The 11592-nt window shown below is 42.9% G+C and overlaps 1 protein-coding gene across 1 annotated transcript in view; it reads left to right on the forward strand.

Annotated features, from left to right (window-relative positions):
• The window catches only part of furinb (furin (paired basic amino acid cleaving enzyme) b), a 100226-nt gene extending 89000 nt beyond the window's left edge, over nucleotides 1-11226 (forward strand). Inside the window, exons 10-16 of the mRNA XM_044036083.1 lie at nucleotides 761-861; nucleotides 4326-4429; nucleotides 5337-5454; nucleotides 6466-6645; nucleotides 6926-7053; nucleotides 7503-7631; nucleotides 9327-11226. Coding sequence (XP_043892018.1) covers nucleotides 761-861; nucleotides 4326-4429; nucleotides 5337-5454; nucleotides 6466-6645; nucleotides 6926-7053; nucleotides 7503-7631; nucleotides 9327-10036 — 1470 coding nt within the window. The 3' untranslated portion in view covers nucleotides 10037-11226. The remainder of the gene's footprint in view (nucleotides 1-760; nucleotides 862-4325; nucleotides 4430-5336; nucleotides 5455-6465; nucleotides 6646-6925; nucleotides 7054-7502; nucleotides 7632-9326) is intronic.
• Nucleotides 11227-11592: the final 366 nt, after the last annotated feature.

Below are 11592 nucleotides of genomic sequence, written 5' to 3' on the forward strand. Positions count from 1 at the left end.
CAGAACATGTAATTTAAGAAGAAGAAATCATCCGATTCATTCTTCATGAATAATTTCATTGATAACTTCACTTTTAAAGGAGATGACGACTTTCTGTTGATTGACGAATAGCTCAATCATCTCAGAGTGCAGGGACGAATCTAATGCGACAGCTTAAAAGTGTTTTATTCAATTCTGAAATCTAACAGTTGGCCAGTGCAAACACCTGCTCTCCCTTTGTTTAATCCTCTGACACGTAGATTTGTGATGATGACCATTAGTGCCACTATCTGTCAGGCAAACACTTGTAAACCAAGAATCTGTCCCTAACCTTCACAGCTTGCCTCACCCTCTGGCTCCTTTGTCATTTCTGATGTGTCCTCATTGTGACCCAGACAGGCCTCATTAACTCTCTGGCACTGCAGAGGAATACATAGAGTGCTTCATACTGTGTCTCACCACCATCACCCGACCTGGCCGGGCTGATTTGGCTGACATTCAGTGCCCCAGCGTCAACCCTCTGGCAATGATCCACAGGCCTGAGACTAAACCTACCTGCCCCTTCTCTCCTGCTCCTCCTCCTCCTCATCCTCCTCCTCCTTCATATCTAATTGCTGCTGGCAGAACTCCCACTGTCCCCAGTCCTCCCTTGCCTTAATACTCAACCTCTTTCTCCCCATGACTTTCCCTCGCACTGAAATGGGAAACCCAATGTGTCATATTAACCACATTTCTCCTTTTGGGGTTTATGTGCCCTTCTCTCTTTTCTCCCGTCTCCAAGGTGACCACAGACCTGAGGCATAAATGCACAGACTCTCACACGGGGACATCTGCATCAGCCCCACTAGCTGCTGGGATCATCGCTCTGGCTCTGGAGGCAAAGTGAGTGAGAGCAACAACACACCCTCCTACTCCTTCATTTTGTACATAATATACCTTGACTTGAGAAAATCATAAAAGTTGGGGGATTTTTATTTTCATTTCACAACTAACTACATTTTGCACGTTCAAAGTGTGACCATCAGTGCGTGGCATTGCTGCAAGATGAGAGTAATTGGTTTATTTTTAATTTTATTTACAATCTCATAAAACAGCATTCTGTGATGTTACTGCAAGCTTCTGCTTTCTCGCACAACAAGAGCAGGATAAGACATATGGTGCGGTTTAAGTGTCGGGGTGTGAGATCCACTCACCCAAAACTGTTCACACTCAACACCATAGCAACACGTCATGTTTGAAAATGAGATGAGTGGTTGTCAAGAAAATCACGGACAGAAAGACAGTTGCTTGGATGTGCTGTGCACAGGGTTGTTAACCTGAGTGTGTGCTCGTTAACCTCAGGTGTATGTGTTTGTTTGTGTGCGCAGTCCTGTGCTTGCATAAATCCTTGTCGAGAATTATTTTCTTCTGTAAACAAAGCCTGTGATAAGCTGTTAATTAGCAGGACAAATAAGCTGCAGCCCAGATAGACATCTGAATACCTGGTGGGACGATAATGGAGATTTTAGGCTCAACCAGTGTCTCAGTATTGGTCGGTCTGTACTCTGGGTGTCAGAACCCTTTCACACTGTCTGTTGTTCTCTGTGATGGTGATATCTTCACTAGAATCTTGTGTGTTCAACACAAATCACAGAACAATGTGAACATTTCCTGTCGGGATTGCCCTGACCCAAAAGACAAAATGATACTTAACTTGGCACATCTATTTTCAGGGACAGATGCGGCAAATAACAAAAAACATTCATCAGGTCTGAGGGCACTCTCAGCACCAAAGCTTTGTAACAAGACATTTGATGAAAGTTGGACAGTGTGCAGGATCTTTGTGATTGGTGCTTTGATTACCACAACCACAATGATTTTGATTTTGATTTTTACGATCAAATATTCTTCAGAATGTGTTTTGTTTTTCTTTTTATTTTACTCCTTTTTTTTTTATTTTGCTCCTCCATTTAATTCATGGTCTTGAGAAAATGTGCGCAAATAGATGAAGGTCCAGAGAAAACAGATAAAACTAATGTTTACTAATGTTGCAAAAACGATTCCTTTTCTTATCAAAATGTGTTAATGACACAAAAACATGTTACTGATGTTTAAAAATAAATATATTTCCTTGGCCAAAAAGTTTTACAAAATGTGCTAATGTTACAAAAAGCTGATTGGCCGGCTACGGGTGGGCAAGCTATATCGTCTGAGATAATGTTGTAATTGATGATTTAAATAACTGCAAAACTGACATTATCAAGTATGTTCATGACTTTGCAAAAAAACAACCTATAAAACATGCACTAAATCACCACACATTTGCAGAATGTGTGCAGCAGAAGCCGTCCTTGCTACAGCAGTGAGCAGGATTCACACTAGTGGGGCCTACATGATCACATGACCGCTCGCTAGTATCCTCCCTGCCACACAGGTTAGTCGCGCGTGGTTAACATGGAGACACCAACCCAATAATTACGTTTTGGAATTGTTGGATCGTGTACAGTAATGAACAAAAGAAAGCTTCTGAACAAGATTTTAAAGTTTTTTTCCTTTGCACCACGAGACCGTGTGACTGAGAGCTCCAGGGTTAAAATGTCCCAACAGGAGGTGCCACCGATAGTCTAATGATGATTCTAGCTTCATTGAGCGTCTAAGTCTAGGATTAAAGTAAGTTCTATGTACAATTTTTAAGTGTATGGTTTGGTGAATTTTTGAGGCTTGAATAATATTATTCCACACTGTATCCCATGCTACTGCTGAAGTGATAAAGCCATAATAGTTCTACCAAGACATTTGAATTCCAATTGGTTTGTTAGAGGCCTGCAATATTAGGAATTAATACATCGCTGATACAGTTCCTTTTGGTATTGGTGGTACTGCACAGTTGCTTTGTCAGTTCATGTGTAGAGAGCTCAGAGTTCCACGGGACCTTGTAAATCTTCACGTCATCACAGATTAAATCTTGGAATGTACGGAGACCATTCGTATCGAATAGCTGTCCCAATAAATGGACAAATGGAGAGCTGTTTTACTTAACTTACTTTCGGTAAGCAAGTTATAACTCAGACAGTTAAAGTCCCATTTTAAATGATATTGACCAATTATCATTATCATCATTATGCATGCCTTTTTGGCACTTGAAAATAAAGCCAGACAGTATTTTTAAGTCGTTAGTGTAACATTTTAACAATTTTCCCTAGAACATTGCCCCAGCCCTTGCGTTGAGTCTTCCTGTCGAGCAGTAGTAGTCTGCACTGCATCATTCTGCTCATTTCCACATTCGCTGGCAGTGTCACCTCACAGCCCCGGTGTCAGTTCAGGAACAAATACAGACCCAGTTTATCTCGGCACTGTCACTTCTCCTATCATCAGAGAAGGAGAATTGACTGACAGAGTGGAGGTTTACAACATGTTGGCTATCTTTCACTTTCAACCCTAACACCACCTCTGAAATACACACACGCAGACGCACACCTCCTGACAGACTGTGGTAATAACAAGGTAGCTGCTCTATCAGACTGGGACCACACTTACTGGGAATCAGCAGCGATGGAATCATTTAATGGGTTGAGTATTTCGGAGGGCGTTTTATTCACTCCTGGCTGAGGTGACATTGACTGATTTATTTATTTTTTCTCCACCCTGGAGAAAGGTGATGATGGTGGTGGTGCTGATGTGAGATGTGAATGCTGATGCAGAGTGGTGGAGGTGATGGGCCACATTGTTTCTATTTCTGTCCTCTGTGGCAAGTAAGCAGTGCAAGCAGTGTGATTCATGGTTTGATTATCTTAACCCACAGAGTGGATTTTCTCCTATTAGTCACCTGAAGGCAACTTGGACAAATGCTTTTGGAAAAAAAAAGAGAACATTTTATTGGGCTTTTATTGACACCCACCACCACCACCACCACTACCCCGTTCCCACTATCCCTGGCCTCATTAGAGACCGGCATTACAGAGAACTCAGTCCTCCGTGTTAATGTATCCTCGCTTTTACTATGTTCTTTGTCCTTTCAGCTCAATAGGTTATGATGTACCTTTAATACCAATGTTTTATGCGGTGTTCAACCTTAATGTGAGCCCATATCTTTGTTATGGTTGACTGACATGTCCCTCAGGGCTTCCCCTACATCTCAGTGTAATGTTTTAGAAATGTAAGGATATTCTCCTCTCTCTCTATATATATGCTTAGTTGGATCATATTTCAGAAGTGTCTGAAAATATACCGTTCCCTCTGCCGCTTTGTCATAAAGTCGAGGTCGTGGAAACCTGACTTTTCTCATAATGTGCGTAATGTAGAAAGTAATATCTTGAGCTATTACATGACACAAAGTCAATATGGCTACTGTGCTTTTCTTCCTGCAGTATGAACCTGACCTGGAGGGACATGCAACACCTGGTCGTGAGAACGTCCCAGCCCGGATACCTCAGCGCCGGAGACTGGAAGACAAATGGAGTTGGACGCAGAGGTAGTGACAGTATTATACTCTCTGCTGTATGCTGTTATATTTGTGTCCCGAGCCGGAGCAGTTGATGAAGCGGAGTGAATAAATAATGTATTATTTTCATGGTTTATTTAATAGGGATTGATACGGTGTCCTTAAAACAGCTGTATGATGCAAGTATTTTAGTGTGTATAGCAGATGCTCATTTGCAACACCCATCCTTGAAGGGGCTTTATAAAAAGTGTTAAACAGACAGATATAGGAAGCTCAAAGCAACACAGACTAATGCTTCCGTTTCAGCAAAAAAATATTTAATGTTTCCAGTAAGTGTATTCAGCAAATCTGATCAAATAAACTGTCTGGTGTGTTGTTAAACCCAAATCATTAGTTTTTTCGCTTGCACAGTGCACTCTCAATCACAGCATGTCACACATTTCAGCCAGTTGGTCATTAGCATGTAGAAGTGCACTCACCAGCCAGATAGGCCTTGTTCAGACTGCCAGAATAAAATATCAGATCTTATTTTTTTATTCTTGTTTTTTCTGCATATTTTATGGTGATTGGTTTTTAAAGGTTTGGACAGCTAATGTGTTGGTTAGTCCGTTTAAAATAAGATTTGAATCAGATTTCTGCAAATGCTGTCTCAGTCTGAATGTTCTGGCTTAGCAGAGCAGCTTTTAAATTTCTCTAAAAAATTATTTTGCATCGTTCTTATCATAACACACAACAGCGACGCCAAAACCAGTGACACAAACCTGGGGACACCTATGTCATTACAAAATAAACCCTGCATATAGGTTGGTTATGTCTGGACGCTACAGTCTGAACACAACCATATAAGAACAGAGGAGTCAAAATGCAACCACATTAGTTTGTTCCTGGTTTCACCACCATCTACTAATCTGCCGTTAATCCCTCCTTTCCTTCACAGTGAGTCACTCGTATGGTTATGGGCTGCTGGATGCCAGCGCTATGGTGGCTATGGCACAGAACTGGACAACGGTGGGGCCACAGCATCAGTGTGTTCACACCATGCTGGAAGAGCCGAGGTTAGAAGTGTGAGCAGGAGCTGCTGTTGTTGTTGTTGTGCGTAAACTGCAGTGAGTTTAAGCCCCTGTCCAGACCTGGATTTAACGTCCGTCCTCAATGATCTGATCACAAGTGCAAAAGTGTGTTACATACAGTCTTCTGTGAACTTGGTTTACCATGCTTACCCTAACGGCTGTCGTACAGGGCTACAACATCCCTATTCACAACAAACCATGTCTCCTGTCTCCTGAAATCTGTGTCCACTGTATGTAACATACTGACTATGCAAGATGACCTCGTACCTCACACCCTTCCTTCAAAAAAACTATCCCTTCAGGTACAGGTCTGAATGGACACCACATGTTGTGATTTCATCCTCAGATCCAATCACAAAAAACACATTCAAAGGTTGTTTTAGGGACACGTGTCTATATCTTAAAGACGTCCTCTCACCTACTTTTACAGTATTTTTACATTTCTCAGCTTCCACATGTTGCTTTATCTGACTCCACTGCTATAATAATAATAAAACATGATGAATACATGATGTTTTCTTGTTACATGTTACAGCAGCATGAGTAGACACTGATCACAAGTTAGTAATCTACTAATCACTCACACCAACAGAGTGACTTGTTACTTTGTAGCTTTTATCTTCTTCCTTAACTTAACTTATTCCTTTCACTTTTCCTACTTTTGCTTTTTAGTGCATTTTCCCTCGTACATTTCCCCACGGTGGGACTAATAAAGGATTATCTTATCTTTGTGTAAAGATAAGATAACATTTAACATTTGTGTTCATCACCATCAGCTTACCATCAGCTTTCTCAAGATGGATGTTAATACCAGGTTTGAACAGGGACTAAAATCTCTTTATGAGCACTTGCTCTTCTTTCACCCCGCTTAGCCTGACAGATGTCACCTCCATCACTTCCGTGTTGTAGCACAGCGCTGTTGTGTTGTGTGCGTCCTTTTTTTTTTTCCGCAGCCACACTTTAACTACTCTCCCCTCCACTTGTCAAACCCTGCAGAGACATCGGAAACAAGCTGGTGTTCAGCAAGAGCGTGGATGCCTGCTGGGGACGGCCCGACTATGTCAGCTCTCTGGAACACGTCCAGGCTCGCCTCACTCTCTCCCACAACCAGAGAGGAAAATTGGCCATTCATCTCATCAGCCCACTGGGCACACGCTCCACCCTGCTGTTCCCCAGGTACACAGTAAAACACACCACTAGACACACACTAACAGCCGAACCCTCATATAAATCTCACTCTGTCTCTCTCTCTCTCGCTCACTCACACACACTCTGGTGCTGATCGCCTCTTCCTTTCCTTTCCTCCTCCCTTTGTGAGACTCAATTTCACTTGTGCACAAACACTCCCTCAAGTACACTCCCTGGGAGAAAAAAAAGCACTGCATTTGTACATATACAGAATACAGTATATCAAACAAACAACAAGCCTGCCTCCTCTTTATTTTTTATTATTCAGGCCCAATGACTTTTCCTCCGAGGGATTCAACAACTGGGCTTTCATGACCACGCACTCGTGGGACGAGGATCCTCAGGGTGAATGGACGCTGGAAATTGAAAACGTTGCGGCTAATGGACGCGACTATGGTAACGGCACTCAACCATGATTACGTGCTTAGCATTGTCACTGTCTTGCATATTCTTTTTTATGTTTTGCTTCTCTAAAAAAGCCTTTCATCCCTTTTTTCCGTCCTGTAGTGGCTGCAAGACAGGCCCTCAGAAATACATCTAGATTAAAATGTAATAGCTGCCGGGCAGAGATGGAATCCTCTGTAACCTTGGCAACCTTTTGATTGTGAAAACTTGAGTTTTCGCCTCTTTTTGTCTACATTGTCTTCCATTAAGCAAATTATAGCATATTGTCACATAGAGTTCTTATTAATCCTTGATGTTTCCGTTGGTTTTGTTCACACAGAGCAGTGAAATGGGATCCCACCCACCCATATGTCCTCATCCCAGCTCTCTGTGAAGAGCTTAATTGATATTTTCTTCCACCTCGTCACACGCCCTCCTCTCTCCGTCTCCTTGTCCTTCAGGTGTGTTGAAGCAGCTCACCCTCACCCTGTGGGGCAGTGGACCCAGCGTCGTCAACCCCTCGTCGTCCGATTTCCCCCGGCCGTCCAACAACAGCTGCAAGACCTTTGACGCCCAGCAGATCTGTATTGGTGAGATCGTCCACGCATCCACCGACACATTAACTTTAAATGGGAGCCACTGAAGCAGAATGAGCTCATTTGTATTGGCGCTGACGCACAGTTGTCACAAAACAGTCTCTGGACTCATGCTGCGTTCCTTATTCTAACTTGAGGAAGAGAGTGGTAGTGAATACAGATTGCCCACTTCCACGCCACGCATGCATGTGCACGATGAATATGCACACGACCATATGCGTGTGTGTGGGAAGCGTGGAGGAGCAGCGGGGGAGATTAAACCTGTGTTAGTGCAGGAGGTGCTACGCTGTGAGCAAATGCTGAGGTGGAAGATGAAACATGTTTGTTTTTTTTTCATGTTTTCTTAGTGGCAACACTTTCATTTATTACTTAATTCCAATAATCCAAGGATTAATAAACAGAAAATGGCAACATATTCATTCTGCTGTGACATTCATGTGGCCTTCGTGTACAAAAAGATGTGGTTTAAAATGACAGGAAAATAAACTTACTTCAAAACTAGATTTTTATTCATGTGGTTTGCATCTGAGTGGAGCTCAGTTTTTCCATCTTATATAATATTGTAGTTGTTCATGAAATGAAAATGTGCACATTTTTATCTGACATGTCAAAACTTGATTACATTTACAAATAGTTAGTGGCAGAATGAGTCCAGTGTGTAACATTAAGAAGAAATTGAATATGCTGCCCATAATGTTTACATACAACTGTATAGGTGTACGTTAGGCAAGGGTCAGCTGACAGATTCCCTCAGCATGTTTTTTTTTACGTTAGAAAACAGAAGCGCACCATTCAAACAAAACAAGAACAGCTCATCGTCTTATCGTGACTATGGCCTGAAGTTTTCCAGACTAAATGAATAATAGTCTCCATGGGAACAACTTGAAAACCTTTCTTTTGACAACCACATCGTCTCTGGTGTGTGAAGGCCACCATGGTTCTCTGAGATGCTCGGGGAAGGGAAGGGTGAGTGGATGAGTCCTCCGTTGCAATCTGCAGCCTCACCATTGTGACACTTTTCCATTACACAGTTTGAGCCCGACTCAGCTCAACTCAACTCTGCTGTTTATTTTTTGCTTTTCCATTAGCTAGATAGTACCTGGTACTTTTTAGTACCTAGTACCTGAAATATTATTTTTAAAAAGACACCACTTTGAGCTGTACAAGTAAATATAAATACATAATATCCCCTTGTGATTATGTTCTTAAGATGGTTAAAGTATTTTTGATAAAAACAAAGATCAAAGTGAATTTTTTTTTTTTTTTTATTTCTTTTTTTAAATCTGTTAGATCAGTTAAATCAGTTATGGAGTCATGTGAAAGGGTTTGTGTTTACAATCCACGATCACTAAATCTGGGCCTTTGGGCCGGCAGAGTGCGCCGCTGTGTTGTGTGATGATGTTTCATGTTTTACAGACTTGATTTTAAGGTCCTTTGAGGGACAGGCGTCGGAAATTAGCAGGAGCTGCAAATGATGTGATACGTTCATTTGATAAATGACTGTGCAAGTGTCAGTGTCAGTGTATATGTCCCTGTTAAAGAAGCACTAAAATAATATTACATTCATTGAGGCAACTGTATGAATGTGTGAGTGGCCATCAAGACTGGAGAAGTGCTATACATACAGACCAATAACCATTGTTCTTTTGTTTGTAAGATTTCATGGTTTCTCTCTCTCTCTTCATCCAGAGTGCAGCCCAGGCTTCTCCCTCTTCCTGCAGGGTTGTATAAAGTTGTGTCCACCAGGCTTCACCTCAGGGCCGCAGCTCCTCAACCTGTCCCTGGAGAACTGGGTGGACCTGTCCTCAATCCAAGCCTGTCTGCCCTGCAACCCTGCCTGCCTCACCTGCTCCGGCACCGGACCTACTGACTGCTTGTCCTGCCCGCCTCACAGCCACCTGGTCCTCACCTCCTGCCTGCACCAGAGCCAAGTCCAGCGTAAATCCCCTCTGGCAGGGGGGCAGCAGGGCGGCGCGTCCCAGAGAGAGCAGGAGATCCCAGCGGCGGCCGACGATAACAGCCAAGAGGGCGAGGAACCGCCCGGGCTCAGTGTAGCTCCATCCAATCAGCTGCCTGCTGTGGTGGCCGTGCTCAGCTGTGCCTTCATCCTGGCTGCTTTTATCGGGGTTTTCCTTTTACTGCAAATGCGCTCCGGTGGCACTTTTTTAGGCTGGAGGACCAAACTGCCCTCTGTGTTCTCAGAGACCAGAGGAGTGAGGGTGGGTTTTGGCTTTGGCTTCGGCCAGGGACAGGAGAGGAAGACGCGGATCTGCTACAAAGGGATCCCCACTGTGTGGGGGGACGAGGACATGATCGCCTACGAGTCTGAATCAGACAGCGAGGAGGTGGACGGTCACAGCGAGAGGACAGCTTTCATCAAGACGCACAGCTCATTGTAGCTGAGGCTGCGTCTCCCTGCTGACACGGCAGCGTCCAAACACACTGACGACTTGTCATTCATGTTTTTATTCATGTTTCTAAGGTGGTCTTATGTGATTAGTATTTTCACTCCAGATAAATGAGAGATTTGTTCCTGATTGAATGTGTTACTGACTCAATTCTCTGGGTTGTAATTTAATTCATTGAATTACTTCATTAAAGTGATGCATTTCTGCCACTGTAAACTGGAGACTTGCAAAATATGAATGGTTAAAAGTAGAAAAGTGTGAGATAGCCTGACATACTCCTGGGATATACTGAGATAATAATTTAGGATGATCCCACATAGAGGGACAGAACTCTTACATTTTCTCTAATGCAATTAAAAGCACCCTTCGTCAGATTCCCTGCACTGCCTGGTTCAAAATAAATAACGTGAAATTTATTGTAGCCACAATAACCCTGACGGCATCCCTCTGTGACGAGAACGCTGAGGTGAAACAAGCACAGCTGAACCGTAAAATGGACAGACTGCTCCTTTTTGACCAGGCCTTTATTAAGTAAGCATCTGATTTGTCCTCAGCGCGAACACTGGGTCATGACTGGTCTGTGTATCATCCTCCTGTCGGAGCCAGCAGTCGTCAACTCCACTCTGTCTCCGTTCATTAATAGCGAGAAAAGGTAAAGTCGAGGATTTATGCAGCTCGCTGGGACAATGCAATAAAACCTCCTGCAGGAAACTGTGGCGGATGCACTGTTTTCAATCAAGCGGCGGTGGGAACTGCCACTGAAGCGCAGACATATCAGATTATTAAATCTTACTGAGTTATAGCAGAATAAAACTGTTTTAAATTTAAATTTCAAAGAGGAAAAAAAAAAAATGTTCTGACCTTTCCAACATTTTTTTCCCCCTTGCTGTTGAGATGAAACAAAAGCAGTTTCTCCTCATTGTCCCAGTGGAGTGGCTATTGATTTTGAAACCAGAACATTTTCATCAGGCTCAGGTTTGTGAGCTGCGGCGTAACATCCAAGAACAAAGACATGCTTTATTTCCCCATCGATAACCACGTGTGTGGACTCGCTGAACGAAAAGCTCGGGACGTTTACAGAGAATCTTGTAATGCATTTTTTTTTTAAATGTTTGTTTTATATCCTTTTTTTATTTAACTAAATAATGGTTGTGTTAATATTGTGGAGCTGGAATAAAAAAAAAAAACACTTTGGCTGTTGTTATCTCGTGCGTCTCCACTGCCAGACTTTTAAAACTTTTAGGTTTTAGTTTTTTTTGTGAGTCTTAAATCCTCAACATATACACTGAAAACGCCACCCGAGCCAGCAGATGGTTCATTACTTCTTCATGGCCATATGTCAACGTTGCAAGCGTATTTCTCTCATTCTGGGTGTCGAGCTCTAACAGGCTGCCAGCAGCAGCGGCCCCTTAAAGTTTAATATAAACTGTGGTTTGCATGCGTGCAGGGAAACAATATCGACTACAAACTGAAGCGGCCTTGATCATTAGCAACCTTCGTGTGGAAACAGCCTCTGTGGAGGCTGCTGACTGGGTTCATGGGTGAAG

This window comes from Solea senegalensis, linkage group LG10 (assembly GCF_019176455.1).
Source record: "Solea senegalensis isolate Sse05_10M linkage group LG10, IFAPA_SoseM_1, whole genome shotgun sequence".
Lineage (NCBI taxonomy): Eukaryota > Metazoa > Chordata > Actinopteri > Pleuronectiformes > Soleidae > Solea > Solea senegalensis.